We start from the raw sequence: 26,999 nt of genomic DNA, 5'->3' as shown, positions 1-26,999 counted from the left end.
TGAGCCAAAGGCAGATGCTCAACCACTGACCACCCAGGCGCCCTAACTTAGGGCTTAAACCGCTCACACTGACGCTCTGATGGTTCTGGGCTCAGAAGTCCCAAAACCCAGGTGTGGGCAGGGCTGGTCACCCCCCCCTGGGGCCCCAGGGAGACCCGCTCTAGCCTTTTTGTGCTTTCAGCAACACCCCCTCCCCGGCCCGTGGCCCCTCCTGGGTTCTCACCAGCAGCAGCCCAGGGTCTGCCTCTGGGGAGGACCTGGTCAGGACACTGGGCCCCCTGGGCCTTGACAAAGTCCCCTTTGCTGTGGGAAGTGACATGTCCCAGATCCTGGTCTTTGGAGGCCATTATTCCGTCCTTTGAAAGACCACAAGATTTTAAAATGTAAAAAGAAAAGGAGGGACGCCTGGGCGGCTCAGCGGTTGAGCGTCTGCCTTTGGCCCAGGACGCGACCCCGGGGTTCTGGGATCGAGTCCCACGAGGGGCTCCCCGCAGGGAGCCTGCTTCTCCCTCTGCCTGTGTCTCTGCCTTTGTCTCTCATGAATAAATAAAATCTAAAAAAAAAAAAAAGAAAATGATTCATCCAAAATGCACCGGGTACTTCCAATGTGCCGAAGATAAAGTAATGGACGAAACACCCAGAAAGCCCCATCGGCGCCCACGGCCCAGACCGGCTCTCGCTCTGGGGCGGGGAAGGTGGGTTCAGCTCCAAGCCAGAGAGAAGAGGTGCCTCCTCTGCAGTTCACAAAATGCCCCCTTGTGGCGACACCCCACCGTGCACCTCAGCCTGCCAGGGCCTCCCCTGCCCCCTGGAGCTGCTGCCACCGGAGGGAACCTCAGGCCCTGCCGCCCGCCCATACTGCACGGCATCACAGGGTGAAACGTTACCTCCTTTCTTTTGTGAAATTCTCTGCAAAATTAAGATTCCCTGGCAAAAAAGGCATCGTGCAAACTATGCAGGGGTTTGCAGCTGGCCTGGGCTCCCGGGACCCCACCTTGCTCTGGAGCGTGGGCGAGCCTCCCCTCACCAGGACACATCCTGCAGCCCCCAGAGCTGTGCTTGTTCTCCACTGGGGACAAGGAGGGACATCCCCTTCTTTGGTAGAGTCTGACTGGCCCTACCCACGGGACTGTGGAAATGACTTGGGGGGGTCCCCGCTTCCTTTGGATTTCCTGTTCCCTCCAGGCCAGCCCCAGCTCCCCACAAAGCCAAACCCCACCCAGCAAACTGGCCTGAGGCCCGGAGGAGGCTGGAGGCCCGGAGGCTGCCGTTCCCACGGAGACCAGCCCAGTCAGCTGGGTGGGGCAGAGGCACCAGCCTCATTCCTACCCCGCCTGACCGGTGTTCAGTGCTGTGACCCTTACCCCCAGGGTTAGCACTGCCACTTCACCTTGTTCTCTGCGTGCGTGCGGCTGGTTCTTGTTTCTGTACGCTTCTGTGGTTTTTGCTTTACGTGAGAATTTTCTAGTGTAGCATTTTAATTCTTTTAATGATTTTTTTTCATATCTTTTGAGTCATTTTCTTAGAGGCTGCTCTAGCTTAAGATGCACCATCGTGGGACGCCTGAGTGGCTCAGCGGTTGAGCGTCTGCCTTCGGCTCAGGGTGTGATCCAGTCCCCATCGGGGTCCCCGCAGGGAGCCTGCTTCTCCCTCTGCCTGTCTCTGCCTCTCTGGGTGTCTCATGAATAAATAAATAAAATCTTAAAAAAAAAAAAAAAAAGATTCATCATACTAACCCTCTGTAAACACCTCAGGGCACAGAGCACGCTCACCCTGCCGCGCACCCATCTCCACCACCATCTCCAGAACCTTCCCCGTCCCCAGGAAGCACTGACCTCCCTGCCCCCCCTGCCCCACCCCTGGCTCCCACCACCTCCTCTCTGTCTCTGTGGACGGGCCTCCTCTGGGGACCTCCTGGGAGGGGGGTCCTGCAGGAGGTGTCCTTCTGGGTCTGGGTCCCCTCCCTGAGCCCAGTGTCCTCGGGGTCTGTCCACGTGGGGCAGGTGTCGGGCCCCTTCCTTCCCGGGGCTGGACCGTATCCCCTGGATGGACACCGGGGTGCTTCCCCTCCTGCCCCCCGTGAGGCTGCTGCGCACCTGCGCCCGTTGGAGCCCCAGCCTTGGCTCCCGGGTCACAGCTCCATCACAGCTCCGGCCCGTGCCTGTGCCCAGTCGCGGTTACACGTCACCTGCACACCTGTTAGGGAACGGAGCGGTGCCCGGCGGGTCCCCATCCGGGGCGCCTTCTCGCCCCGCCCCCGCCCCGGCTTCTCCTGGGCGCTCGGGACTCACGGCCGCCCGCCCTGGAGCTCCCATCCCGCGCGGCGCTGAGCCTGACCCCGCACACAGCACCTGGGCTGGGGGAGGGCTGCAGGAGGAGGCGGATGCGCAGGGCCCAGCGAGGGTCCCAGGTGCCCCGCCCCCGCCTGCGCTCCGCCCTCCCGCCAGCAGGGGGCGCGCTCCTCCGCCCGGAAAGCGGAAGCGCGTTCGCGCGGACGGCGAGGGGGCGGGGCGCGCGGGGCGCACGTGATAACCGCGCAGGCGCGGAGCGGCGGCCTTTCCCACAGAGGAGCTGGCAAGATGGTGAGTACCCTGGGCTTCCGCGACGCTTCCCGGCCCATCCGACGCCATCCGCGGCCTGGCCGCCCCGTGAGCGCCCGGGTCCGGCCGCCCGGATGCGGCAGCCGCCTCCAGGCCCGCGGGAGCCCCGGACGTGAGGGCGCGGGGCGGGCCCGGTCCGTGCCGGGAGGACGCGGGGCGAGGCCGGTCCCCGCCGGACCCCAGCCGCCCGCAGCCGCGTGTGCGCTCCCGGGCCGGGCGCGTCGAGGCCCCGTGGGCTGCGGGCCGGGTGGGCGCGGCGGCCGTGGGGCCGGCTCCCACCCGCGCTGCCCCCCTGACCTCGCTGCCCCCGCGCCCGGCCCGCGCAGGCGGAGGTGGAGCAGAAGAAGAAGCGCACGTTCCGCAAGTTCACCTACCGCGGCGTGGACCTGGACCAGCTGCTCGACATGTCCTAGTAAGCGCGGGCGGGCGGGCGGGGGCGGGGGCGGCGGGAGGGGCGCGGGGGGCGCCCCGGCTCAGCCCCCGCCTGTCCCCGCGTCCCAGCGAGCAGCTCATGCAGCTGTACAGCGCGCGGCAGCGGCGCCGGCTGAACCGGGGTCTGCGGCGGAAGCAGCACTCGCTGCTCAAGCGCCTGCGCAAGGCCAAGAAGGAGGCGCCCCCGATGGAGAAGCCCGAGGTGGTGAAGACGCACCTGCGGGACATGATCATCCTGCCCGAGATGGTGGGCAGCATGGTGGGCGTCTACAACGGCAAGACCTTCAACCAGGTGGAGATCAAGGTTCGCGGGGCTGCCGGGCCACTCGGGGGGTGGGTGGGGGGCGACCTGGCGGCCTGCGCCCCCGTGACGCCCTGCCCTGCTCGCCCTCCGCAGCCCGAGATGATCGGCCACTACCTGGGCGAGTTCTCCATCACCTACAAGCCCGTGAAGCACGGCAGGCCCGGCATCGGGGCCACGCACTCCTCCCGCTTCATCCCCCTCAAGTAGCCCGTCGGCCAATAAAGGCACCGAGTCCCGGACTCGTGTGGTCCAGCGTCTGAGCTTGCTTCTGCCGGTGGGCGCGGCGCCTGGTTTCCCGCCGCGGGCGCCGGCTTGGCCCCACCTAGCTGCGGTCGTTGGCAGCCTCCTGGCATCCCCTGGGCCGAGGGAGGTGTCTGCCCTGGGGCCGTGCCCTTCTGGGGCCGCCGCTCCCACCTCTGCCTCCCCGGGGTGGGTCCACAGCTGGAGCGATGATTGCGGGTATTTCTGCTCAGGTGTCTCCCCCCGTGTCAGGCACAGGGCACCCCGAGGTGGTGGATGGCCCAGACTGGGTGCTAACTGTCCAGGCAGTGGGGGCTGTAACTCACTGACGGATCACAGGTGGGGTGACAGGAGGTGGTGCTCTGGGTTTGCCCCAAGGAAGCTGACCTGGGGACAGCAGGGAGGTGGGAAGTGAGGTGCCTACTGTACGCCCGACAGTGGTAAGGTGTGTGCACCCCTGGGAGCGGAGGGATGGCCAGGTGCTGAGCTGGGGCCCAGAGGCAAGGAGGGGAAGGACTTGGGACGGCATGCAAAGGAGCCTGCCTCACCCGGTGGTGACTGCTGTCCCCTCCGGCTGCTTTTTCCTGGACTTTATCTCTGGGTAGCAGCATAATTCACTCACACTGTTACCTCTTGGGTTGGAGTTGGTTAAATTGCTAAAACAGCAAGCTGGGGCAGTTTATGGTTTCTAGTAGAAGGTGGTAAAAGCAGCAGCAGGATGGCACAGGCTCCTCCAGTTCCAGCAAAGGAACCGCAGCGTGGAGTCCCGGAACGGAGTGCAGCCTGTCTCCTACCCTGGGACCCCGAGCTCCTATGGAGCCCGAAGGGAGAGAACAGCCCTGTAGGAACTGGGGCCGAGAAAAAAAAAAAAAAAAAAAAAGGAACTGGGGCCGAGTATCTCAACAGGCGGAATCAAAACTCTTCCACTCGAGAGTTTCTAAGGTGCCCAACAGCGCAGTGCCCAAGGGATTGGGTCGAGGCCCGGCAGGAAGGAGGGCCAGGGAAGGCTGTGCAGGCTGATAAGGGGCACCCGAGGCACGGCAGAGGTGAGGAACTGGGGGCCCTTGTGGACAGTTACTGGACCCTGGCTGGACCGTGGAGAGACCAACTAGAAACTTTGAGTCCACGCCTCGAGGTGTTGGGAGTTGGGCCGAGGCAGGCCAGCACTTTGTGGTTTCAAGGCCATCGTCCGAGCTGCTGTCTGCAAAGCCTGGTGGATACCGGCCCTATTGCCCTTTGTGTGACCTTGACTCCAGTGAAGGGCCCGCTCGGCCCAGCCAGGAAGGTGAGGGCTCACTGTGGTCTCAGTTGTCAATTTTTGAAGTTTTTACTCATTTCAGGGGTAGAATTTCACTTGGATACAACACTCCGCTCGTTCCATCACGTGCCCTCCTTAGTGCCCATCACCTGGTGACCCCGTCCCTCCTCTTCTCCCCCTCCCAGCAACCCTCTGTCTCCCGGGGTTTTTTTGTTTTGTTTTGTTTTTTAATGGATTTTATTTATTTGAGGGGAGAGGAGAAGCAGACTGACTACCTGCTGAGCAGGGAGCCTGACCCGGAGCTCCATCCCAGAACCGCGGGATGATGACCTGAGCTGAAGGCAGAGGCTTCACCAACTGACCACCCCAGATCCCCATTTGCCCCTTCCTATTTTTATCTATATTTTTTCTTAGTTTTAGAATTTCCATAATTAAAAAATGAAATTGAGTAGAATAAGCATTTTTTTAAATAGAGTTTATTTTTATTTTTTTAAATTTTTTAAAATTTATTTATGATAGTCACACACACAGAGAGAGAGGCAGAGACACAGGCAGAGGGAGAAGCAGGCTCCATGCACCCGGAGCCCGACGTGGGATTCAATCCTGGGTCTCCAGGATCGCGCCCTGGGCCGAAGGCAGGTGCCAAACCACTGCGCCACCCAGGGATCCCTAGACTTTATTTTTTAAAAAGATTTTATTTATTCATGAGAGAGAGGCACAGACACAGGCAGAGGGAGAAGCAGGCTTCTCACAGGGAGCCCCATGTGGGACTCAATTGCAGATCCCCAAAATCAGGCCCAGGCCGAAGGTGGCGCTAAACCGCTGAACCACCTGGGCTTGCCCGAATAAATGTTTTCTACACAAGATTGGCAAGGGGGACAACCATCCCAGGGCGAACATGCGCCTTCTCTGGAAAGTGTTTTTTTGCTCCAAGTGTGATGCACATGAGACTGGTTTGAGCCACGAGGTCCGTGTGCAGGACTAGAGACCAGTGCAGGCAGGTGTCTGAGGCTCTCCCCATGGGGGTCGTGGGGGTGGCGGGGTGCCAACCCAACAGGGTCGGTGCTGGGTGTGTTTGCAAATAAAGCTTTGGTAGCACAACCCAAATCCACGGGACCTTCATTTAGCCAGTTTCTGGTGCTCAATGAAGTGTTGGTGTTGCCCTCTTTGAGGGCCTCCCTGGAAGCTTCCAGCATGGCCAGCACAGGCCACCTTGTCCTCAAGGTGGGAGAGGTCAGTGGTTACTGTTCTTAATTTTCTGCAGTTTGAGTTTATATTATGTGTGCTTGGGGACAACGCACATTAGTGTTCCCAGCAAAAGGAAAGTCCTCAGACGGAGGCGCACAGCCAGCAGGCACGGGCCCTCTGGGCGGGCTGTGGGGCAGGGTCCCCGGAACCTCACCCGGCCCAGGCCCTGCCTTGGGGCCTCCCGGCCACACCACTGCCTTTGTGCCCCTCTGAATGGCCCTCAGGGCCGGTTCCACCGGCTGCGGCTCCCACCCTGCTGGCCATCCCCACCGCGGGGGCAGCGCCCAGCCGGCCAGCCCCTTCGGAGCCTGCCCCGCCTCTGACCACTCTGTTTCTCACCCGTCCCTTAATTTGAAATAAGTAGGTGTTCGCCCCCTCACGGCGGGGGCCCCAGAATAGTGCCTGGAGTCCCCGAGTGGCCCCCCAGGCCCGGCCCGCCGCGCCCCCAGCCCCGAGGCCGCGCCCCTTCCTCTCGCCGCTCAGCTTTGCTGCCGCAGGAGCCGTTTAGCGCCCCCATCTGCGATCCCCCCGGCGCCCCCCGCCCCGTTCTCCCCGCTGCCGCCGGGGGGCGCCCGGAGCACCGAGCCCTCCAGGTCCACGGGAGCCCGCGCACGGCGCCCCAGCCTCCTGCCCCCTCCCGCGCGCTGGCTTCCTCGTGCCCGGCGCGGGCGGTCGGGTCGGGTCTGTTGAGCCCCCCCCCACCCCCGCTGATTCCGGGGCCGGCCGCAGCCGTCGTACTGTCCACTCGCGGCCCGCCCTTCCCCCTCCCCGCGTCCGTCTCCCACGAGCGGGGCTTCGTCTGCTCTTGCACGGGCCCGGCACAGGCGCGGCTTGGTCGGCGTTGGCTCGGGGCGGCCGGCGGGTGGCTGCGCGGCCCTACAAGCCCCCCGGCCCCGCCCGGCCCCGCCCGCCCCGCGCCACAGCCGCAGCCTCCTCGGGACCCCGCGCTCCGCGTCCCCGGCCCGGCTGAGCCCCCCGCCCCCGGCCCCGCCCGCCCCGCGGAGCCAGCCCGCCCCGCAGGCCCTCCGCGCAGGCGCACGGCGTCCCGGCCGTGCCTCCCCCTCCCCGGCGGCCGAGGGCGGGGCGCGGCGGGTCGGGGCGGCCGCGGCTCCATGGGGCTCTGGGGGCTGCTGAGCCTGCTGCACTCGGCCTTCTTCGGGGACCAGGTAGGGCGTGGGGGCGCTCCGCACGCGCACGAGGCGCGATGGGTCTGGGGGCTCGCGCAGTCGCCGTGGAGACCGTTGCCAGGGAGACTGCCCCGGCTGCCGGGGGCTGGGCGCCCCTCCCCCGCGTCGCAGTGAGCCCCCACCCCGGCGTGCGCACGCGCGGCCTCGCGGCCCGGCTCCCGGCTCCGGGGTCCCCCGAACCCCTCCCCTTTGCGCCGACACCCAGAGCGGCTGGGGCGGTGGGACTGCGACGGGGACCGCCCCGCACGCGCGGCCAGGGTGGGGCCACGCCCTGCACCTCTTCTGGCCTCAGTTTCCCCCTGGGCTCCAGCGTCGGGCCGACCCCGACGTTCGCCCAGGCTGAGGTTGGGAATCCGCGTCCCACCGGCTGAGCGCCCGCCGGCCTCCGCAGACGTTCCGAAGCCGCGGCCCGACAGAGGAAACTGAGGCCGGGGCGGCGCGCGGAGGCCAAGGTCACGCGTCCAGCGGGGCTGGAGCCGGGGCGGCCGGACGCGCCCCCGGAGGCCCGGCCTGGAGGCCGGCGGGGAGCTGTCCGCGGTGCTGACGGCTCGCTCGCTCCCCCGCCCCGCCCCGCCCCGCCCCGCCCGGGGAAACTGAGGCCCAGAACCCAATCAGGCGGCCCACCGCCCGTCGGGTTTCGGGGGCACGGCCCCGCCGCTCCCCCGTCTCCAGGGCCAGCCCTTCCCCGCCTGCCGGGGCCCTGCTCCGTCACGCAGCCTGCGCCCCACCCCTGGTGCCTGACAGCCCGCAGCCTTCCTGCCTCCTTCCGCCCCACCCCAGCCCCAGGGGGACGCCCCGGGGACCCCAGCCCCTAGCACAGCCCAGGGTCAGCAGGAAGGGCGGGGCGTCACGTGGGAATTGACGCTGAGGTCAGGCTCCGAAGACTCCAGGGCGCTCCGAGAGCGACCCTGGGATGGGGGTGGGGGCAGGGGTGGCCTCAGGGTGACGAAGGGGACCGCGGCCCCATGATTCACCTTTGCCCTTGAGAGCCCAGCCGCGGCAGGGGGCGCGGAGGATCGCAGGCCGGGCCCCTGGGAAGGCCCCCCCACTAGGCCTGGGAACTGCACGTGGGATGGGCGCTGTCTTCCACCACCACCACCACCACCACCACCCCGCAGAGCCTGGGGCTGGGGTCCGGGGCTGCCGCGGGGTTTCCCAGGCTTCTCTGGTGCTCCAATTCCCCGTGATGCCTGAGTCTGTGGCTCAAGAATTGCAGGGTCAGGGATTCTCGAGGAGGAGGAGGGGCAGGGGCGTCAGAGATAGGACGTTCCAGAGGCATCTTGCCTGGGGTCCCAGCGCCGCAGGCCCCACGGAGGGGGAAGCCCAGGGCACTGGGCAGGGTGGCCCCTGGCTCCGGCCGAGCGTGTGAGGACGAGGCTGGCCACTGGACCACCCTGAGACTCGGGCCAAGAGGGGCCTGGGGACCAGTGGCGTCTGACCCCGGGGAGGGGCGGACAGACTCAGTTCCATGGGGGCAAGGATTCTCCTGCCCGCCTCCCAGCCAGCAAAACAGGAAACTGAGGCCAGAGAGAGAGATGGCCAAGGTCACGTAGGCGTGTCCAGGTAGAGCTGAAGCTGGGGCCCAGGGCTCTGCCCTTTCCCCACCCCCACTCCAGCCGGCCAGCTCGGCCCAGGACCCCTCCAGGGGACGGCCACCGCTCTAAACCCCCGGCAGGACCTGAAGCAGCCCCACCGGACACCCGCAGCCCCTGAGGGCATTGGTCTCCCGTCCGAAGGTGCACATGCTGTTCCCCCAGCCTGGGATGCCTTTCCCCTCCTCGCTTCCCGGGCCAACCCCTATTCATCCTCAAGAGGCCAAGCGCTCGTGTCCGTCTCCCTGGCCGGCCTTGCCAGCTTCCAGAAGGAGCCCCCTTGCCCGTTGCACCCCGTCCTCAAGCCCCACAGGCTGGGGGCTGCCGGGCCTGGCTCCGGAGGCCCAGGAGGGCCAGGCCTGTGTGCGGTCGGGGCCCCCAGCATCACCAGCCCCGGCGGGCACCCGGGACCCCCTGCAGTGAACCCCGCCGCAAGCAGTGTGGCCCCCGTGCCCTCGGCGCCCTTGGCGGCCCATCCCGGGCTCCTTGCACCAGCCCTCCCACGCTAAGGCTGCAGCCGCGTCCCCGGTGGGGGGACACGGGCTCCTGGGGCAGACAGTGTGCCCGGGCCTCCCTGCCAGGAAAGGCAGAGGCAGGGCCCCTAACCCACGCCCTCCAGGCACGCGTGGGCCTGAGGCAGTAAGGTCTGGCCGCGGCTGCAGAATTCTGGCTCTGGGGACCCTTGGAGGACCTGAGACTGCCCTGACCCCAGGACCCCAGGCCCCTCCATCCTCTGCCTCATGTGCTGGGAGGGTGAGAGAGGGGTGTGATGAGAGAAACAGGGACACAGAGACTGAAAGAGACCGAGCGACCGGGGGGTGGCCAGGCGTCCCGGCAGGTGCCCACGGAGAAGCCCTCCCCGGGGACAGCGAGGACGGCCGGGGTCCCAGGTGCCCCTCAGCAGGGCCGTCCTTCCCCCAGGGGACTCAATCAAGCCGGCGGTGCCCCTCCCTGGTGGCGGGGGGGGGGGGTCCAGCCGCCATCCTCAGCCCTGCCCGCCCTCCCCCGTCTGCCCCAGGCCCCGCTCATCTGTGGGGAGGGGCTGGCCTGCCCCCCCAGTTCTGATGTAACATCCCAGACTGGATGTCCGCTCTCAGAGGCTCCGGATCCAGCCTCCGGGGGCTCCCACGACCGCTCTACTCCGGAGCGGCCGGGGGCCCCGCGTCCTAGACCTCGGGGCGCCCCCTTCCCGGGAGGGGGGTCACCTCCCCCTCCCCCTCCCCGGCACGCGCAGTCCCTGAACCCGCCCGAGGCCCGACGTCCCGCTGCCGCCGCCGGTCCCCGCCCCGGGCCCCCATTGGCTGTTGCCATGGCACCAGCCCGTCTTCCCGCGCCGCCATTGGCCGCCGCGCCCGCATCCCGCATCCCGCATCCTCCCCCGCTCGCGGTGGTCTCGCCCAGCTCGGGAGCGGCGGCGCCGCCTGGCCAGGCCGGGACCGGGCTTTGTCCGCCCCGCAGCCCTCCGCCCGCGCCGCCGGCACCGGAGCCCCCGCCCCGCGGCCCCGCCAGCGCAGCCCAGGGAGGTACAGTAAGCGGCGCTTCCCCGGGGCGGGGCGGGGGGCGGGGGGCGGGCCGGGGGGCGCACCCTCCCGAGCCTCCGTGTCTCCAGGGTGGAGCCAAGAGGGAAACTGAGGACCAGGGAGGTGAGCGCCTGCATGGCCGCTCGCGGACCCACGCGCACACCCACTCAGGGTTCAACACTGGGATGTCCCACGGTCCCCAGGCAGGCCTGCTGCGTGCTTGGGGGTAGTCCTACACCTACGCCTCCCTCCCTGGACCTCAGTTTCCCTCTCTGTAAAGTGGGGTGTGGGTTGAAGGAGGGGCCCCTTTGGGCCACATCTGTGCCAACCCGCCCTGGAATGTGGCCACTCACCCCTCAATCAGACCAGCCCCCAGATATTGATGCTTTCCTTTCTGCAATGGAAATCTCTCAGGGAGGCTCCCCAGAGTGCCCCGGTGCAATCAGGGGGTGAGGGGTAGGCCGGGGGGCTGCCTGGAGGAAGCTGGGAATGGGATGGCAGGAGTAGGGAAAGGTGGTCCAGGTGCAAGCCCGCACTTGCAGAGGCCTGGTGGAAGAGCGCTGCTGTGTGGCCACCAGGTGGTCTTGAGGGCACTGGGGGGCCATGGGAAGTATGGGAGCAGGGGTCGGAGGGAGGCCACCAGTGACTTTCAGAGGTTCCTTCTGACCGTGCATGAGGGGGGGTGTGGGAGCTGGGGGAGGGAGGGACCGGTGGGAGCGTGGAGGTGGGGACTGGGGCCGGGATGACCGGCGGCTGGTGGGTAGGCCTGCTGCCGAGCTCGGGCTGATGACGATGCAGGAGTGACCACCAGATGCAGGTGGAGTGAAGGTATCCCAAGCCCATCCCAGAACCCCTAAGAAGGCAGCTGTAAGGGAACGGGGTGGTGGTGGGGTGCCCAGCCCCAGGTGGGGCTCAGGCCCGGGGCAGGGGGCAGGGATCGGCAGGCCGCGTTGGCTTCAGCCAGGACCCAGGGGTCCTGCTGCAGGCACCCCCAGTTCCAGCCCGGGGACCCCCGACTGAGCCTTGGGGCGGATCGGTGTTGGGGCGGGAGGCGAAGGCTGTGGCCGAGGCAGCTGGCCTCCCCTACCTGACACCCTCCCACCCCTTCTGCCTGGCCCGGCTGCTGCGCTGCGCGGCCACTCCCATGCGTGTCCCTCTGTCCGCCTGGAGGGGCCGCGCAGCGAGTCTTTCTCGCCTCCGATGGCGAACGAGGCCCCGCAGAGGCCAGGAAGCGCCGCCGGGACTCCTGGGTCCCTGTCATGCCTCGTCTGGCGCCCTGGCCTCAGTTTCTTCCTCTGAGTGCGGCCTCATGGAGGTCCCCAGGTGCCAGGACAGTGACCAGCAAGTCAGACGTCAGGGTCAGGCGTACAGTAGGTCCTCCCGATGGTGCGGATGGCCTGACCCCAGCCCCGCACCCCTACTGCAGGCCCCGCGCCCTCGCTGACCCCAGGGGGGGCGGGGCGGGTGCTGTGGGGCGGGGCCGAGGAGGACAGTGAAGGAGCAAGTGGATGCTTGCAGGTGGCCAGGTGGGGGGGGGAGCGAGCACCTCCGCGGCTGACGTGGGGAGGGGGCTCCGGGACGGCCGGGAGCATGGGCTGCCATTGGTGCGCCTCAGACAAAGGCGGAGGGAGGGGGCGAGTGCTGCTGGGAAGGGAACAAAGAGGGAAGGGGGCGGGGAGGAGGGGGCAGCTCTGGGCAGGGCCTCGCGGGGGAGGAGCCGCCAGCGCTGGACACGCAGGGGGCAGGGCCCTTGCGAGAAAGGACAGCCACAGCCACACACAAAGAGGCGGCGGCGCTGCGGTGCCGGGATGGGGCCAGGCAGGTAGCCGCTCCGCTCCAGCGGCTGGTGGACGGGCTGGGGCAGGGCCTCCAGGTTTTGGGGCCCCCGGGGGATGGCGGTGGGCCTGCCCGCCCAGCCGTGGGGGTCCCACCAGCAGCCGGGCCACCGCTCTCTGACGCGTTGTCAGCCGTCGCAGCATTTTTCTTGCCCGTCGGTGGGGCGAGCTGGTGGTCTGTCGCCTACCCTCCGGCAGCTGCGCTGGGGGGGCTCGCTGTCAGCGCGCGGGTCAGGAGCCGACAGTGCGGACGCTCACGTGCGCGGGCCGGTCAGCTGCGTGTCTGGGCCGCGTCTGGACCTCCGTCCCACGGCTCTGCCCGGCGCTCGCCCCGTTGGCCACGCGGCGTGTCCGCTCTGGCACCCCTCGGGTGAGCCTTCTGACCTGTGGCCGCAGGCGCTGCAGGAGCTGAGGATGGCGAGCTCCGTGGCACCCTACGAGCAGCTGGTGCGGCAGGTGGAGGCCTTGAAGGCAGAGAACAGCCACCTGAGGCAGGAGCTGCGGGACAATTCCAGCCACCTGTCCAAGCTGGAGACGGAGACATCTGGCATGAAGGTGCGGGCGGGGCGGCGGGAGGACACGGGTTCCGGGGACAGGGCCGGAGGCCAGCAGGCCAGGCCGCGGCATCCCAGGGTGGCGGCACCCGGGGCGGCCGGCTGATGCTGGGGCCGCTGTTTGCCCCCCGCTTCAGGAGGTCCTCAAGCACCTACAAGGCAAGCTGGAGCAGGAGGCCGGAGTGCTGGTGTCCCTGGGGCAGACCGAGGTGCTGGAGCAGCTGAAAGGTGAGGAGCCCCGCTGGGGGCCCCGTCACACGCTGGGGTGCTCCCCAGCCTGCCGCCCAGGGAGCTGGGGGGCAGAGGGGGGACTGACCTTGCCCTCTCCCCGCCACGCCCCTGCAGCCCTGCAGATGGACATCACCAGCCTGTACAACCTCAAGTTCCACGCCCCGGCCCTGGACCCGGAGCCCACCGCCCGGACTCCCGAAGGCAGCCCCGTCCACGGCTCGGGGCCCTCCAAGGACAGCTTCGGGGAGCTGGGCCGGGCTACCATCCGGCTGCTGGAGGAGCTGGACCGGGAACGGTGAGAGTCTGAGAGTGGGCAGGTGGCAGGTGGCCCGGAGCTGGCCGAGCGCCTCCCGCGCGGCCCCGCCCCCAGCCGTCTCTGAGCCCTGATTGGCCCACGGCGTGTGGCCCGCCCGCCTCCTGCATCGCCGCCTGTGCGGTGCCCGCAGTCCAGTGGCCCTCCCGAGGACAAAGGGGAGGGGGCGTTCCTGGCAAAGAGGGAAGCTCCCGGGAGATGTCCCCAAGGGTCCCCAGTATGCCGGCCTCTGCAGGGACAGGGCTGTGCCCGTTGCCAGGGTCAGGACTGGGGCCAGGAGGACTCAAGGCAGCCTTTGTGGGGTGAGGGGCCCGTGGCCAGCGGAGGAGAGCAGGGTCTGGGCGCCCCGCGCAGCCTAGCAGGTCTCGTGGGGTCGGATGCGGCGGCTCAGCAGCGGCGCAGGGTCAGGTCCGCGCTGGGCTGTGGGACCTCGGGCCGGTGTCCTAACCCCTCCCAGCCTCACACTTCCGCCCCGTCATTATAGGTACCAGGCAAACGTCTTTAAAGTCAATAAGTTTTAATTTAAAGAGAAAAGAGCATAATAGTGGGGCTGCGTAAAACGGGACTAGCGGTGTCTCCCACGGGGCTAGGGGGGCCACCGCTGGGCCTGGAGCAGCCTTGGTCTGCAGGCTAGAGGGGCCTGAGCAGGCGGGACGGGGAGAGGCGCACGGCCGCCCTGCCGCCCCCGCGAGTCCTGTGCCCGCCCCAGCCCCGGAGCCAGGGCTGAGGCTGCCGGGCAGTGACCCCACCATCCCGAGACCCGCACGCCCCGCGGCCCCCCTTCTGCGAGCCTGCGCCCACCGACCTGCCCCCCCAGGTGTTTCCTGCTGAACGAGATCGAGAAGGAGGAGAAGGAGAAGCTGTGGTATTACTCGCAGCTGCAGGGCCTGTCCAAGCGCCTGGACGAGCTCCCGCACGTGGAGACGGTGAGCGGCGGGTGGGGGACGGGGGGGCGGAGGGGGGCGGGGGGCCGGGCCCGCACCCTCACCGCGGCCCGTGCCCCCTCCCAGCAGTTCTCGATGCAGATGGACCTGATCCGGCAGCAGCTGGAGTTCGAGGCCCAGCACATCCGCTCGCTGATGGAGGAGCGCTTCGGCACCTCGGACGAGATGGTGCAGCGCGCGCAGGTGAGGCGGTGGGCGGGCCGGGCAGGTGCGCGCGGGCATTACCCCGCGGGTGCCGTGGGGCCGGGCGGGCTCGGGGCACAGCTAGAGTGAGGGCCCTTCGCAGGAGGGGCTGGAGGGCAGAGGCCGAGACCGGGGCCAGGCCGGGTGGGTTGGGGTTGGACCACGGGTGGGTCCGGGCTGTGGGCAGAGGCGGAACACGGCGGGGTTGAGCGCGGGTGGGGCCCGGTGGAGGCGGGCGCGCGGGGGTCGGACGCGGCGGGCAGCCAGCCCGACGTGCACCTTTCTCTGGGCTCAGATCCGAGCTTCGCGCCTGGAGCAGATTGATCAGGAGCTGCTGTCGGCGCAGGACCGGGTGCAGCAGACCGAGCCCCAGGTACTGGGGGGGGGTGGCCACGGGGCTTGGCGGTGGGGAGGCCCCCAGGGCCGCGGCCGGGGTGCCGGGGTGGGCCCGCAGCCCCTACCCACATCGTCATGGGGGTGTGGCCGGCATCAGTCCGGGCGCTCAGTGGGGTGCACCCCAGCCGAACCCCCACACCTGGCGCTGTCCGCACAGGCCCTGCTGGCGGTGAAGTCAGTGCCGGTGGACGAGGACCCAGACACTGAGGTCCCCACGCACCCTGAGGATGGTGTCCCTCAGCCGGGCAACAGCAAGGTGAGGGGGCATCCCGGTTTGTGGGGGGCCAGGGGGTGGGTAGAGAGGTGTGGGGGGGCCGGCGGGGTTGAGGTGCATGGGGAGTGGGTCCTGCGTCTCTGTCGGATGCGGGGCCCCTCTCTCCTCCATCTCCCTAGTGTCCCCAGGGGTGGAAGGGTCGGCAGGGCCAGCATGTGGTCTGGGGCCCTGTAAGGTGGGTGGGGAGAGCTGTGCTGTGTGATGGGGGGACACGCCAGCCTTAGACTAGGAGGTCACCAGCGAGGAACCACAAGGTGGGCATTCGGCCCTCCTGACCTGGGCACGTCCCCAGGGGGCTGCAGGGCGAGGGGGGCAGGAGTGAGCGGGTGAGCCTCCTGGGCTGGGGCCACCAGCCTCGCTGTGCTTGGGCGCCCCCCACCCCAGGGTCCGGGGCTGCCCCTGGCCCACCCCGAGAGCCGGGCGGGGTTCCCCACCTTCGCTCCATGCCCCGCCCCGCAGGTGGAGGTGGTCTTCTGGCTGCTGTCCATGCTGGCGACGCGGGACCAGGAGGACACGGCGCGCACCCTGCTGGCGATGTCCAGCTCCCCGGAGAGCTGCGTGGCTATGCGCCGCTCGGGGTGCCTGCCGCTGCTGCTGCAGATCCTGCACGGTGCCGAGGCTGGCGCGGGGGGTCGCAACGGAGCCCCCGGGGCGCCGGGGGCCAAGGACGCGCGCATGCGGGCCAACGCGGCGCTGCACAACATCGTCTTCTCGCAGCCGGACCAGGGCCTGGCGCGCAAGGAGATGCGCGTCCTGCACGTGCTGGAGCAGATCCGCGCCTACTGTGAGACCTGCTGGGACTGGCTGCAGGCCCGGGACGCCGCGGACGGGGGCGCGGGCGGCGGTGAGCGGGGGCGCGCCGGGCCTTCTGGGGACCCTCCCGGCGGGCTGCAGAGTGGGGGCGCCTGGCTTTTGCGGCCAGTGGCAAAGTTAACACGACAAGAGCGCGGCCGAGGGTACTGAGCCGCAGGCGCTGCCTCCCCTCCCTTCTCCCTTTGCGGCCGGCGCAGCAGCCCTGCTCTGGGTGGGTGGGGAAGGGTGGGGAAGGGCGGGGGCCCCCACTCCCCCCGGAGCCGCAGGGCCCTGACCTGCGCCCCGGCCCACAGCCCCCGTCCCCATCGAGCCCCAGATCTGCCAGGCCACCTGCGCCGTGATGAAGCTGTCCTTCGACGAGGAGTACCGCCGAGCCATGAACGAGCTGGGTGAGTGCCCGCGCCGCCCGAGGGCTGCTCTCCTGCCCGCCGCCTCTTAGCCACCGGGCTGCCGGGGCGCAGACGCCGGGACGAGGCTTTGCCCGGGAAGCCGAGAGCAAAGGTGAAAGATCCAGTTTAATTCTTGGAACCGGAGCCACCAGGTAGTGCGGCGGTGGGGGCTCCACCGTGTGACATCTGGGGTTGGGGGCGCTGCAGGCACTATACCCCCTTCCGGAGGGAAGTAACCCAAACGGAGGAAGGCAGCAGCAGAGGTCAAAGCTCACTATGCTCAGCCTCACTCTGGTGATGACGGGACGAGGGCTCCGCTCACCCGGCAGGTGGTCAGGGCAGCGGAGGGCAGGCGGGCCCGTACCCCGGGGAGAGCACCCCGCTGCAGCACTTCCGGAGGGCACTTGGCTCCCGCGGGCACTTCGGGTGTGCACAGTGTTGAACGCCCCCCGCCCTCGCCCCCAGCTAGGAATCTGCCCTCCGGCTGGGTTTACAGAGCAAGACACAGAAAACAAGGAAGCAAGCGACGCAGATAAAACCCCAAACCTGGAACCCGCGGGGGCCGTAGTAAGGCGGCGGGCACGGGCGGCGGCATATTTCGCCCTGTTAAGTCCTGTCGTCGGGCGCGGGGGGAGGAGGTCCTCTGCTCCCTGCACGCCGCGCCCCAGAAGGCAGGCACGCGACGCGTCCCCAGGCAGGAAAGGACCTCGGCTCGGCGTGCACTGAGCTTGAACGTTTGTGGCAGGAACAGATACGACTTCGTATGACACTGGTTCTCAAAGTGGGGCCCCGGGGCCCCCGAGAGTCCTGAGACCCTCCTCCGAGGTCCCCACAGCCCCAACTGCTTTGATAAGGACACGAGATGTCATGTGCCTTTCCCACCCCCTCTTCTCCAGGCCGTGGGCTCCGCGGGCTCTCCCAGACACTCCTGCCCGGGGGGCCACTGGGCTGCACGATCTGGGGTCAAGGGCTTCTTCCTGCGCATGCCCAGTGGGTGCCCACGGACGGCCGTCACCCACAGGAACAGAATCTCTCTGGGGTCCTCAGAAACGTGCGGAGCATCGCGGGGGTCCCTTAGCCCAGCGAGAGCCCCGCGGCCGAGTTCACAGCACGGCCCCACCCTTGTCTGGGTCCTTCCTGTGGGTCTCCAGCAGCGGGGCTTCCGCGCTCGGGAGCATGAAAGGCCTTGGAAACGTCCCCCAAAATAACTTAAACTTACATTAAGGATTTTTCGGGGCGCTTGGCGGGCACCTGGCCGGCTCAGTCACTAGAGTGTGTGACCCTTGATCTGAAGGTCGTGCGTTCAAGCCTCACGCTGGGTGTGGAGCCTCCTTTTTAAAAAAATTGAATTGTGGTAGAATAAAGTGAAAGATTTGGCGTCTTGACCGACTCTAGGCGCACAGCTCGGGGCACGGAGCACCCTCACCCCGCTGCACACCCACCCCCCATCTCCAGAACCTTCCATCTCCCCACACTGACCCCCCCGCACCCTGACCCGCCCCCAGCTCCCACCCCCTCCTCTCTGTCTCTGTGGACAGGCCTCCTCTGGGAACCTCCTGGGAGTGGGGTCCTGCAGGAGGCGTCCTCCGGGTCTGTCCACGTGGGGCAGGTGTCAGGCCCCTTCCTTCCTGGGGCTGGGTCGTGTCCCGGGTGTGGACGGGCCTCCTCTGGGGACCTCCTGGGAGTGGGGTCCTGCAGGAGGTGACCTTTTGGGTCTGGGTCCCCTCCCTGAGTCCCGTGTCCTCGGGGTCCGTCCACGTGGGGCAGGTGTCTGGGCTTCCCGCCTTTCTGTGGCTGAGGAATGTTGCACGTGGACGGACACATCGTGTCCCCCCCTCCGTCCACGTCCCCCAGGGGACGTTTGGGTTGTTTCTGGCTGCTGTGAACCGTGCTGCCCGGACATGTGGCAGGTTTACTTTGGAAGCTTCCAGGCCACGTGCCGCTAACCTCTTCCCCAGAGGGTGCTGGACCTCAGCCCTGCCGCGGGGACGCTGGAATGGGCTCCGTCATCTTTGCTCCGGGAAGACGGAGGCAGGGCTTCTCGTGCTCGCGTTGCCACTTCTTTCCCTTCCCCTCCCTTCCTGCCGCCCACCTCCCCCGATTCCTTTCCCTGTGGCCAACAATCCCCCACGTAGCTGCGGAGCATGAGCCAGCCCGACCCTGCCTGGGGGCCGTGGTCTCAGGGCCTGCAGGGGACCCTTATGTGGGACTCGGGGGGCTTCCCTGACCAAGCGACTGGAGCTGGGAGGAGCCCAGCACCCAGGCAAGTAGCAGGGGGGCGTTCCAGGCAGAGGGAACAGCCCCCCCATGTGTCCCCGCAGGTGGGCTGCAGGCCGTGGCCGAGCTGCTGCAGGTGGATTACGAGATGCACAAGATGACGCGGGACCCACTCAACCTCGCCCTGCGCCGATACGCCGGCATGACCCTCACCAACCTCACCTTCGGCGACGTGGCCAACAAGGTGCGTGGGGCGGGCAGGTCGCACTCCCCGGGTCTGAGCCTCCCTCCACCTCCGCCTGCACCTCCGCTGGCCTTGAAGCAGCGCTGAGGTGGAGACAGTTGTCCCGGACTTGTGGGCGGGTAGACTGAGGCCCAGGAGGGCTGGGGGCGCCCAGGGGACTGCCGTCTGTCCGGATGCCGTCAGCCAACCCACCACCCGTTGGCTGCCCTGGGGCCCACCCTGCAGAGAAGGGGCCTCTGGGCTGGGAGGTGGGTGTCCGTGCTGGTCTGGGCCTCGGTTTCCCCACCCTGTAGCACGCGGCAGGGAGGGCAGGCCGGGCTCAAGCCCTGGCAGGGTAGGCGCTCAGTTAGCAAAGTGGGGACCCTGGGGTGCAGGTGGCCTCCCTCATGGCCCCGCCCCGCCCCGCCCCACCCCGTGACGCTCCGCTGTGACACCAACAGGCCACCCTGTGTGCCCGCCGGGGCTGCATGGAGGCCATCGTGGCCCAGCTGGCTTCCGAGAGCGAGGAGCTGCACCAGGTACCGGGTGGGTGGGCCCGGCACGGGGAGAGCGGCGGGAGTCCCGCTGCCTGAGCCTCCCTGCCCGCGACGGCCCCCTCCCCTGGCTGCGGCGGGCCTCCCGGGCGGGCGTCCCCTCCGGCGTCTCCGCCGCCCCGCCTGGGGCAGGGCTTGAGGAGGGGGTGCGGGCCCCAGGCCCACCGCGCCCCTTGTGCGCCCCGCCCAGGTGGTGTCCAGCATCCTGCGCAACCTGTCCTGGCGGGCAGACATCAACAGCAAGAAGGTGCTGAGGGAGGTCGGGAGCATGACCGCCCTGATGCAGTGCGTCCTGCGAGCCTCCAAGGTGGGCGCCAGCTGGGGACGGGGATGGGGACGGGGATGGGGGGGGGCACTCAGCCCAGGCCCGGGAAGAGGCAGCGGCCGGGCCGCCCAGTGCCGGCCGCGGGGCAGGGAGGTGCGGCAGGGCGAGTGGCCCATCTCGGGGGTCAAGCCAGCGGCGCGCTGCGCACAGGTGCCCGCACCCGGGACTCCAGCCCTACGCCCCTCAGGCCCCGCGACGGCCGCCGGCTTCCGTTTTACTTTCACCGGAAAACGTCTTGGGGGCCTGTCCCGCCGGCTCCTTGTCCACACCTGGGCGGGGCCGGCGCCCTCCCCCAGCCGGTGACCCCTCCCGCCCCCTGTGCCCAGGAGTCCACCCTGAAGAGCGTGCTCAGCGCCCTGTGGAACCTGTCGGCACACAGCACGGAGAACAAGGCAGCCATCTGCCAGGTGGACGGCGCGCTGGGCTTCCTGGTGAGCACGCTGACCTACAAGTGCCAGAGCAACTCCCTGGCCATCATCGAGAGCGGCGGCGGCATCCTGCGCAACGTGTCCAGCCTCATCGCCACGCGGGAGGACTACAGGTCGGCCCCTCCCGCCCCACGGCCACGAAGCGCGGGGGGGCGGGGCGGGGGCGCCCCTGGGGGAAGGTGGACGCCCGGGCGCAGTTTGGGGCTGTGGACGGCAGGGCCCACTCGGCTGTGAACCCAGGACAAGCCTTGGTGTGTGCTGCGATTGGATGCTCCCGATTGGTCCCGAAGGACTAAATTATTTTAGTGTGAGTATATCCCAAATTTTGTGGGGCTATACTTATACTAAATCAGAAACTAAGTTATTAAAATAAAAATATGTGTTGGTATTTCTAAATACCATTCATAATACTCTTTTATTAAACTTTTTACTAAGTGGTATTAAAAAGTACTCATTCTTTATCAAAATCAAGTACTACTTATTACATAATAGTAATGCTTTTGATGTAGGAAAATACATTAACGTTTATTTTTAGTGTAAGTATATCTCAAATATTGCATGGGCTATACTTGTGCTAAAGATTTTTTTTTTCATTTTTTTAAAATATTTTATTTATTTATTCATGAGAGACACACAGAGAGAGGCAGAGACACAGGCAGAGGGAGAAGCAGGCTCCATGCACGGAGCCCGACGTGGGACTCGATCCCGGGTCTCTAGGATCATGCCCTGGGCTGAAGGCGGCGCTAAACCGCTGAGCCACCAGGGCTGCCCAAGATTTTTTTTAATTAAAATCAACGAAACACTTATTGCTAAATAATCCTAATTAACAATACTCAGCCTTTAAAAAAAAATAGATAGTAAAACTTACCTTTAATATAAGTATATCCCAAATTATCACAGCACATGTAGGTCAATTCTGCATTAAGAGAAAGCATTACTAATTCATTATTTTAATATACATATTTTACTCAATATTTATTCATCTTCTGAAATTCAGTTACCTTAGCACCTTTTTAAAAAAATTTTTTTTAAGATTTTATTTATTTATTCATTCATTCGAGACACAGAGAGAGAGGCAGAGACACAGGCAGAGGAAGAAGCAGGCTCCACACAGGGAGCCTGATGCAGGACTCGATCCCGGGTCTCTAGGATCATGCCCTGGGCTGAAGGCGGTGCTAAACCGCTGGGCCACCCAGGCTGCCCACCTGAGCACCTCCTTTGTGTTTGCTAAGTCTGGCCCCGTCCCGGCAGGGACGGAGGGGCGGTGCCCTGGCACGGCCTGACACCCCTCGCCCCCCACCCCTGCGCCCACAGACAGGTGCTCCGGGACCATAACTGCCTGCAGACGCTGCTCCAGCACCTGACGTCCCACAGCCTGACCATCGTGAGCAACGCCTGCGGCACGCTCTGGAACCTGTCCGCCCGCAGCCCGCGCGACCAGGAGCTGCTGTGGGACCTGGGGGCCGTGGGCATGCTGCGCAACCTGGTGCACTCCAAGCACAAGATGATCGCCATGGGCAGCGCCGCCGCGCTGCGCAACCTGCTGGCCCACCGGCCTGCCAAGTACCAGACCACCACCACGGCCGTGTCCCCCGGCGCCTGCGCGCCCAGCCTGTACGTGAGGAAGCAGCGGGCGCTGGAGGCCGAGCTGGACACGCGGCGCCTGGCGCAGGCGCTCGACCACCTGGAGAAGCAGGGCCTGCCCGAGGCCGAGGCCGACGCTGAGGCCGCCTCCAAGAAGCCCCTGCCGCCCCTGCGGCACCTGGACGGGCTGGCCCGGGACTACGCCTCAGACTCGGGCTGCTTCGACGACGACGAGGCGCCCTCCCTGGCCGCCGCCGCTGCCACCGCGGAGCCTGCCAGCCCCGCCGTGCTGTCCCTCTTCCTGGGGAGCCCCTTCCTGCAGGGGCAGGCGCTGGCCCGCGCCCCTCCGGCCCGCCGCGGTGGCCCGGAGGCAGAGAAGGAGGCCGGCGGGGAGGTGGCCGTGGCGGCCAGGGCCAAGGCCAAGCTGGCGCTGGCGGTGGCACGGATCGACAGGCTGGTGGAGGACATCTCAGCCCTGCACACCTCGTCTGATGACAGCTTCAGCCTCAGCTCCGGGGACCCTGGGCAGGAGGCGCCGCGCGAGGGCCGTGCCCAGTCCTGCTCCCCTTGCCGGCGGCCCGAGGGCAGGCGGCAGGAGGCTGGCGGCCGTGCCCACCCGCTACTGCGGCTCAAGGCCGCCCAGGCCAGCCTCTCCAATGACAGTCTCAACAGCGGCAGCACCGGTGACGGACGCTGTCCCCGTGAGCACACTCGGCCCTGCCCGCTGGCCGTGCTGGCGGAGCACCGGGAGGGGTCCCCGTGCAGCCAGGCGCGGCCCAGCCGGCTCGACCTCCATCTGCCAGGCGGCCAGGAGCCAGCGTCCCGGGACAGCTCTGCTGCCGACGCCTGTGTGCGTACCATCAAGCTGTCGCCCACCTACCAGCACGTCCCACTCTTCGAGGGCAACCCCAGGGCCACCATGGGGTCCCTGGCCCCCGGAGCCCGGAAGGAGGCCTGGCTGCCCGCAGAGGGTCTGAGCAAGGTGCCGGAGAAGCTGGCGGCAGAGGCGGTGCCACTCTGCCTGTCCCGCTGCAGCTCCCTGTCCTCGCTGTCCTCGGCCGGCCGCCCAGGCCCTAGCGAGGCCGGGGACCTGGACAGTGACTCTTCCCTGGAGGGGCTAGAGGAGGCAGGACCCAGCAAGGCAGACTTGGACGGGGCCTGGCTCGGGCCTGGGGCCGTCTCCCTGCCCGTGGCCATCCCCACCCCCCAGCGGGGCCGTGGCCTGGGCGTTGAGGACACCACGCCGTCCAGCTCCTCGGAGAACTGCGTGCAGGAAACGCCGCTGGTGCTGAGCCGCTGCAGCTCGGTGAGCTCCCTGAGCAGTTTCGAGAGCCCGTCCATCGCCAGCTCTGTGGCCAGCGAGCCGTGCAGTGGGCTGGGCAGCGGCACGGTCAGCCCCAGCGAGCTGCCCGACAGCCCCGGGCAGACCATGCCACCCAGCCGTAGCAAGACGCCGCCGCTGGCCCCCGTGCCCCCTGGCGAGCGCGAGAGCACCCAGTTCAGCTTGCAGTGGGAGAGCTACGTGAAGCGCTTCCTGGACATCGCGGACCGCCGCGAGCGCTGCCGGCTTCCGTCGGAGCTGGACGCCGGGAGCGTGCGCTTCACGGTGGAGAAGCCGGACGAGAACTTCTCGTGCGCTTCCAGCCTCAGCGCGCTGGCCCTGCACGAGCACTACGTGCAGAAGGACGTGGAACTGCGGCTGCTGCCCCCCGCCTGCCCCGAGCGCGGGGGCGGCGGCGGCAGCGGCGGCCCCGGCCTGCACTTTGCTGGGCACCGGCGGCGGGACGAGGCCGGCGGCTGCCTGGAGGGGCCGGCGGCCGGCGACCAGGAGCTGGAGCTGCTGCGTGAGTGCCTGGGGGCGGCGGTGCCCGCCCGGCTCCGCAAGGTGGCCTCGGCGCTGGTGCCCGGCCGCCGCGCGCTGCCCGTGCCCGTCTACATGCTGGTGCCCGCCCCCGCCCGGGTGGACGACTCCGCCGAGGGCACGCCCGTCACCTTCTCCAGTGCCACCTCACTTAGCGACGAGACGCTGCAGGCGCCTCCCCAGGAGCCAGACAGACATAAGCCCGCCGGCCGGGAGGCCCCCGCCAGGCAGGCCACCGGGCACAGGCACAGGGCGTGGGGCACTGGCCGCAGCCGGGTGGGGCTGGAGCTGCCCCTTCGCCGGCCGGCGAGCGCCTGCACTGAACGGGACAGCGGCCGCCCCAGCCCAGCGCGAGGGGACCGAGGGGACCGAGGGGACGGGGCGCTGCAGTCTCTGTGCCTCACGACACCCACCGAGGAGGCCGTGTACTGCTTCTACGACGACTCCGACGAGGATCCACCCGTGGCCGTGGCGCCCCCGCGGCGACCATCCGCCATCCCCCGGGCCGTGAAGAGAGAGCCCCCGGCCGGCAGGAAGGGGGTGCAGGCCGCGCCCCAGCCCGCGGAGGCCCCCCGCGCGCAGCCCAGCCTCATCGCCGACGAGACCCCGCCCTGCTACTCCCTGAGCTCCTCCGCCAGTTCGCTCAGCGAGCCGGACCCCCCTGCGCACCCGCCCGCCCGGGCCCGAGCTCCCAAGGCCGCTGTCACCAAGGCCCCCGGCGCTGCGGGCGCGAGCGACAGCCTCCGGAGCCCGCGGGCCGAGTCGGGGCCGCTGCGCCGCTGTGTCGGTTCCGCGGTGCCCCGGCGCCGGCTCCAGGTGTCAGCCCCGCGGCGCCGCAAGCCCCAGGCCGCCCAGCCGGACAGGCGGCCGGTGGAGGGGCCCCGGGAGCGGGCGGACGAGGCCGCGGGCTCAGACCACGCCTCGGACCTCGACAGCGTCGAGTGGCGCGCCATCCAGGAGGGCGCCAACTCCATCGTCACGTGGCTGCACCAGGCGGCCGCGGCGGCCACCCCCGAGGCCTCGTCCGGGTCTGACTCCGGCCCGTCCGAGTCGGGGCTGTCGGGGGCCTCCACCCTGCCCAGGAAGGGCCGGCGGCTGCAGGCGGGGGGCCAGGCGGGCCAGGCGGCGAGGCTGGAGAACCGGGACCCTGCGGTGATGCAGCGCGGCACGAGCGGCCCCGAGAAGCTGCGGGGCGCGCAGAAGCCCGCGTGCAGGGTCCCGGCCGTGCTCCGGGGCCGGACCGTGATCTACGTGCCCAGCGCGGCCCCCCGGGCCCAGCCCAAAGGCGCCCCCGGCACCCGCGCGGCCCTGAGGAAGATGGGCCCCCCGAGTCCCGCGCAGCCTGCAGCGCCTGCCAACACCCCGAGCCCCGGGCAGCCCCGGTCCCGGAGCCTGCACCGACCGGGCAAGATCTCGGAGCTGGCGGCGCTGAGCCCTCCGCAGAGGAGCACCACGCCGCCCGCCCGCCTGGCCAAGGCCCCCTCCTCCGGCTCCTCCCCCGCCTCCCCGGCCTCCCAGCCGCCCACGAGGAGGCCGCCCCTGGGCCCCCAGGCCGCGGGACCCCTACCCGGCCCGGGGGCATCCCTGGTGCCCCAGACGCCCACGCGGGCCCTGCTGTCCAAGCAGCACAAGACGCAGAAGTCACCGGTGCGGATCCCCTTCATGCAGAGGCCGGCCCGGCGGGGGCCACCGCCGTTGGCCAGGGCAGCCCCGGAGCCGGGCCCCAGGGGCCGGGCGGGAGCCGAGGGAAGCCCCGGCGCGCGGGGGGCCCGGCTGGGCCTGGTGCGCGTGGCGTCCGCCCGCTCCAGCGGCAGCGAGTCCTCCGACCGCTCGGGCTTCCGGCGGCAGCTGACCTTTATCAAGGAGTCGCCGGGCCTGCTGCGCCGCCGCCGGTCCGAACTGTCCACCCCCGAGGCTGCGACCCCCGCCGCCCAGGGCGGCTCCCCCCGGCGCGGTCGCCCCGCGCTGCCTGCCGTCTTCCTCTGCTCCTCGCGCTGCGACGAGCTGCGGGCAGCCCCCCGGCAGGGGCCCGTCCCCGAGCCGACCCCCGCGGCCAGGCCCGCTCCCGGCGAGCGGCCCGCCCGGCGCCCCAGCTCCGAGAGCCCGTCCCGCCTGCCCGTGCGCACGCCGGCCGCGCGGCCCGAGACGGTCAAGCGGTACGCCTCCCTGCCGCACATCAGCGTGGCCCGCAGGCCGGACGCCGCCCCCCCAGGGCCCGCGGCCGACGCCGCCCGCCGCAGCAGCGATGGGGAGGCGCGGCCACTGCCAAGGGTGGCGGCGCCGGGCACCACGTGGCGTCGCATCCGGGACGAGGACGTCCCACACATCCTGCGGAGCACACTGCCCGCCACCGCCCTGCCACTGATGGGCGCCCCGCCCGAGGAGGGCCCCGGCGGCCCCCCGCAGCGCAAGACCAGCGACGCGGTGGTCCAGACAGAGGACTTCGCTGCCACGAAGACCAACTCCAGCACGTCCCCGAGCCTGGAAAGCAGGGGCCCCCCCCAGGCCCCGGTCAGCGGCCCCACCGCCCTCCTGGGCAGTGATGTGGACGGGCCTGGTCCCACCAAGGCGCCCACCTCTGTTCCCTTCATCCACGAAGGCCTGGGGGTGGCTGCGGGGGGCTTTCCCGCCAGCCGGCACGGCTCCCCCAGCCGCTCGGCCCGTGTGCCCCCCTTCAACTACGTGCCCAGCCCCATGGTGTCAGCCACCACTGACTTGGCCGCAGAGAAAGCCCCCACCGCTGCCCCTGCCAGCCTCCTGGAATAGTGGCCAGGGCCGGCCTTCTAGAACATCCTCTCCAGGCCAAGGGCTGGTCTGGCTGCCGGGAGGCGGGGGCCCAGGGTCCATCCACCCACCAGAGCTCCTGCCCCTGGAGCCCCACTGCAGCCTGAATTGGCCTCACATCTCACGCACAGACGCTTGCTTCCATGCTGCGGGGGCTCAGGAGGGAGGGGGCTGCCGGCTGCACCTCGGGTCCCAGCCCGGAGCACATGGCGACCCCTACGCAGAGACCACCCTCCCCGCCTGGGCCGCGCCAGCAGCGCTCCAGGGGCCCAGCCTCAGCAGGCCCCTCCTCTCTCGGGAGTGGCGGGGAGGGGACAGCCCGCCCCGGGTGGGGGACAGGGCTGTGGAGGGCGGCCCGGGGAGCGCGTGCCTGCAGCTGGGGGCCTCGCATCTGTCCCGGCCTACGCGGGGACAAGGCCTGTAATTTGGGAGGCCCGGTAATTGGTTAATGATGGCTTTGCGGGTTTGTTTGCCTTGCCAGCCCCAGCTGGGAGCGTGAGGGCGGGGAGCGGCTGAGCCCCACGGCAGCCCCTGCCCCACGCAGCGCAGCGCCGCGCCGCCCAGCGGGTGCAGAGCGCACGGAGCGGGCTGTCCCAGCGGCCCGAAGAGCAGGGAGGCCGGTGCGCAGACACGGAGCCGCTCTGGTGTAGACAGAGGCCCTGCCAGGGGGACAGGACGGCTGCCCGCCGGGGAGGGCGCCCTGGAGGCGG

The 26,999-nt window shown here is 68.6% G+C and overlaps 2 protein-coding genes across 6 annotated transcripts; both read left to right on the top strand.

Moving 5' to 3' along the window:
* Positions 1-2,481: 2,481 nt before the first annotated feature.
* On the top strand, positions 2,482-3,575 carry RPS15 (ribosomal protein S15). The gene is made up of 4 exons (XM_072721986.1): positions 2,482-2,582; positions 2,927-3,012; positions 3,102-3,336; positions 3,430-3,575. Exons 1-4 carry the CDS (start codon positions 2,580-2,582, stop codon positions 3,541-3,543), a joined length of 438 nt encoding a protein of 145 aa, XP_072578087.1. The 5' UTR covers positions 2,482-2,579; the 3' UTR covers positions 3,544-3,575.
* A 3,569-nt stretch (positions 3,576-7,144) lies between these two features.
* On the top strand, positions 7,145-26,768 carry APC2 (APC regulator of WNT signaling pathway 2). Of its 5 annotated transcripts, none has more exons than XM_072721967.1 (15): positions 7,145-7,248; positions 12,613-12,771; positions 12,908-12,998; positions 13,116-13,296; positions 14,132-14,240; positions 14,325-14,441; positions 14,737-14,814; positions 14,995-15,093; positions 15,571-15,955; positions 16,218-16,313; positions 18,635-18,774; positions 19,215-19,292; positions 19,498-19,614; positions 19,959-20,173; positions 21,375-26,768. In XM_072721967.1, exons 1-15 carry the CDS (start codon positions 7,195-7,197, stop codon positions 26,269-26,271), a joined length of 6,816 nt encoding a protein of 2,271 aa, XP_072578068.1. In that variant the 5' UTR covers positions 7,145-7,194; the 3' UTR covers positions 26,272-26,768. The 5 variants fall into 5 exon arrangements, with proteins under 5 accessions (XP_072578068.1, XP_072578069.1, XP_072578070.1 ...); XM_072721968.1 differs by lacking the exon at positions 7,145-7,248 and adding an exon at positions 10,270-10,384; XM_072721969.1 differs by lacking the exon at positions 7,145-7,248 and adding an exon at positions 12,127-12,203.
* The last annotated feature ends 231 nt before the right edge of the window (positions 26,769-26,999 follow it).

This window comes from Vulpes vulpes, chromosome 9 (assembly GCF_048418805.1).
Source record: "Vulpes vulpes isolate BD-2025 chromosome 9, VulVul3, whole genome shotgun sequence".
Lineage (NCBI taxonomy): Eukaryota > Metazoa > Chordata > Mammalia > Carnivora > Canidae > Vulpes > Vulpes vulpes.
This window is presented reverse-complemented; position numbering and strand designations above follow the sequence as displayed.

Coding starts and splice junctions, on each gene's coding strand:
- RPS15 (XM_072721986.1), top strand. Junction 3,013..3,101: donor CAGCTGCTCGACATGTCCTA/GTAAGCGCGGGC, acceptor CCCGCGTCCCAG/CGAGCAGCTCATGCAGCTGT. Junction 3,337..3,429: donor TCAACCAGGTGGAGATCAAG/GTTCGCGGGGCT, acceptor CGCCCTCCGCAG/CCCGAGATGATCGGCCACTA.
- APC2 (XM_072721964.1), top strand. CDS start 12,274: ATGGCGGTGGGCCTGCCCGCCCAGCCGTGGGGGTCCCACCAGCAGCCG. Junction 14,815..14,994: donor TGCAGCAGACCGAGCCCCAG/GTACTGGGGGGG, acceptor CTGTCCGCACAG/GCCCTGCTGGCGGTGAAGTC. Junction 18,775..19,214: donor TCGGCGACGTGGCCAACAAG/GTGCGTGGGGCG, acceptor TGACACCAACAG/GCCACCCTGTGTGCCCGCCG.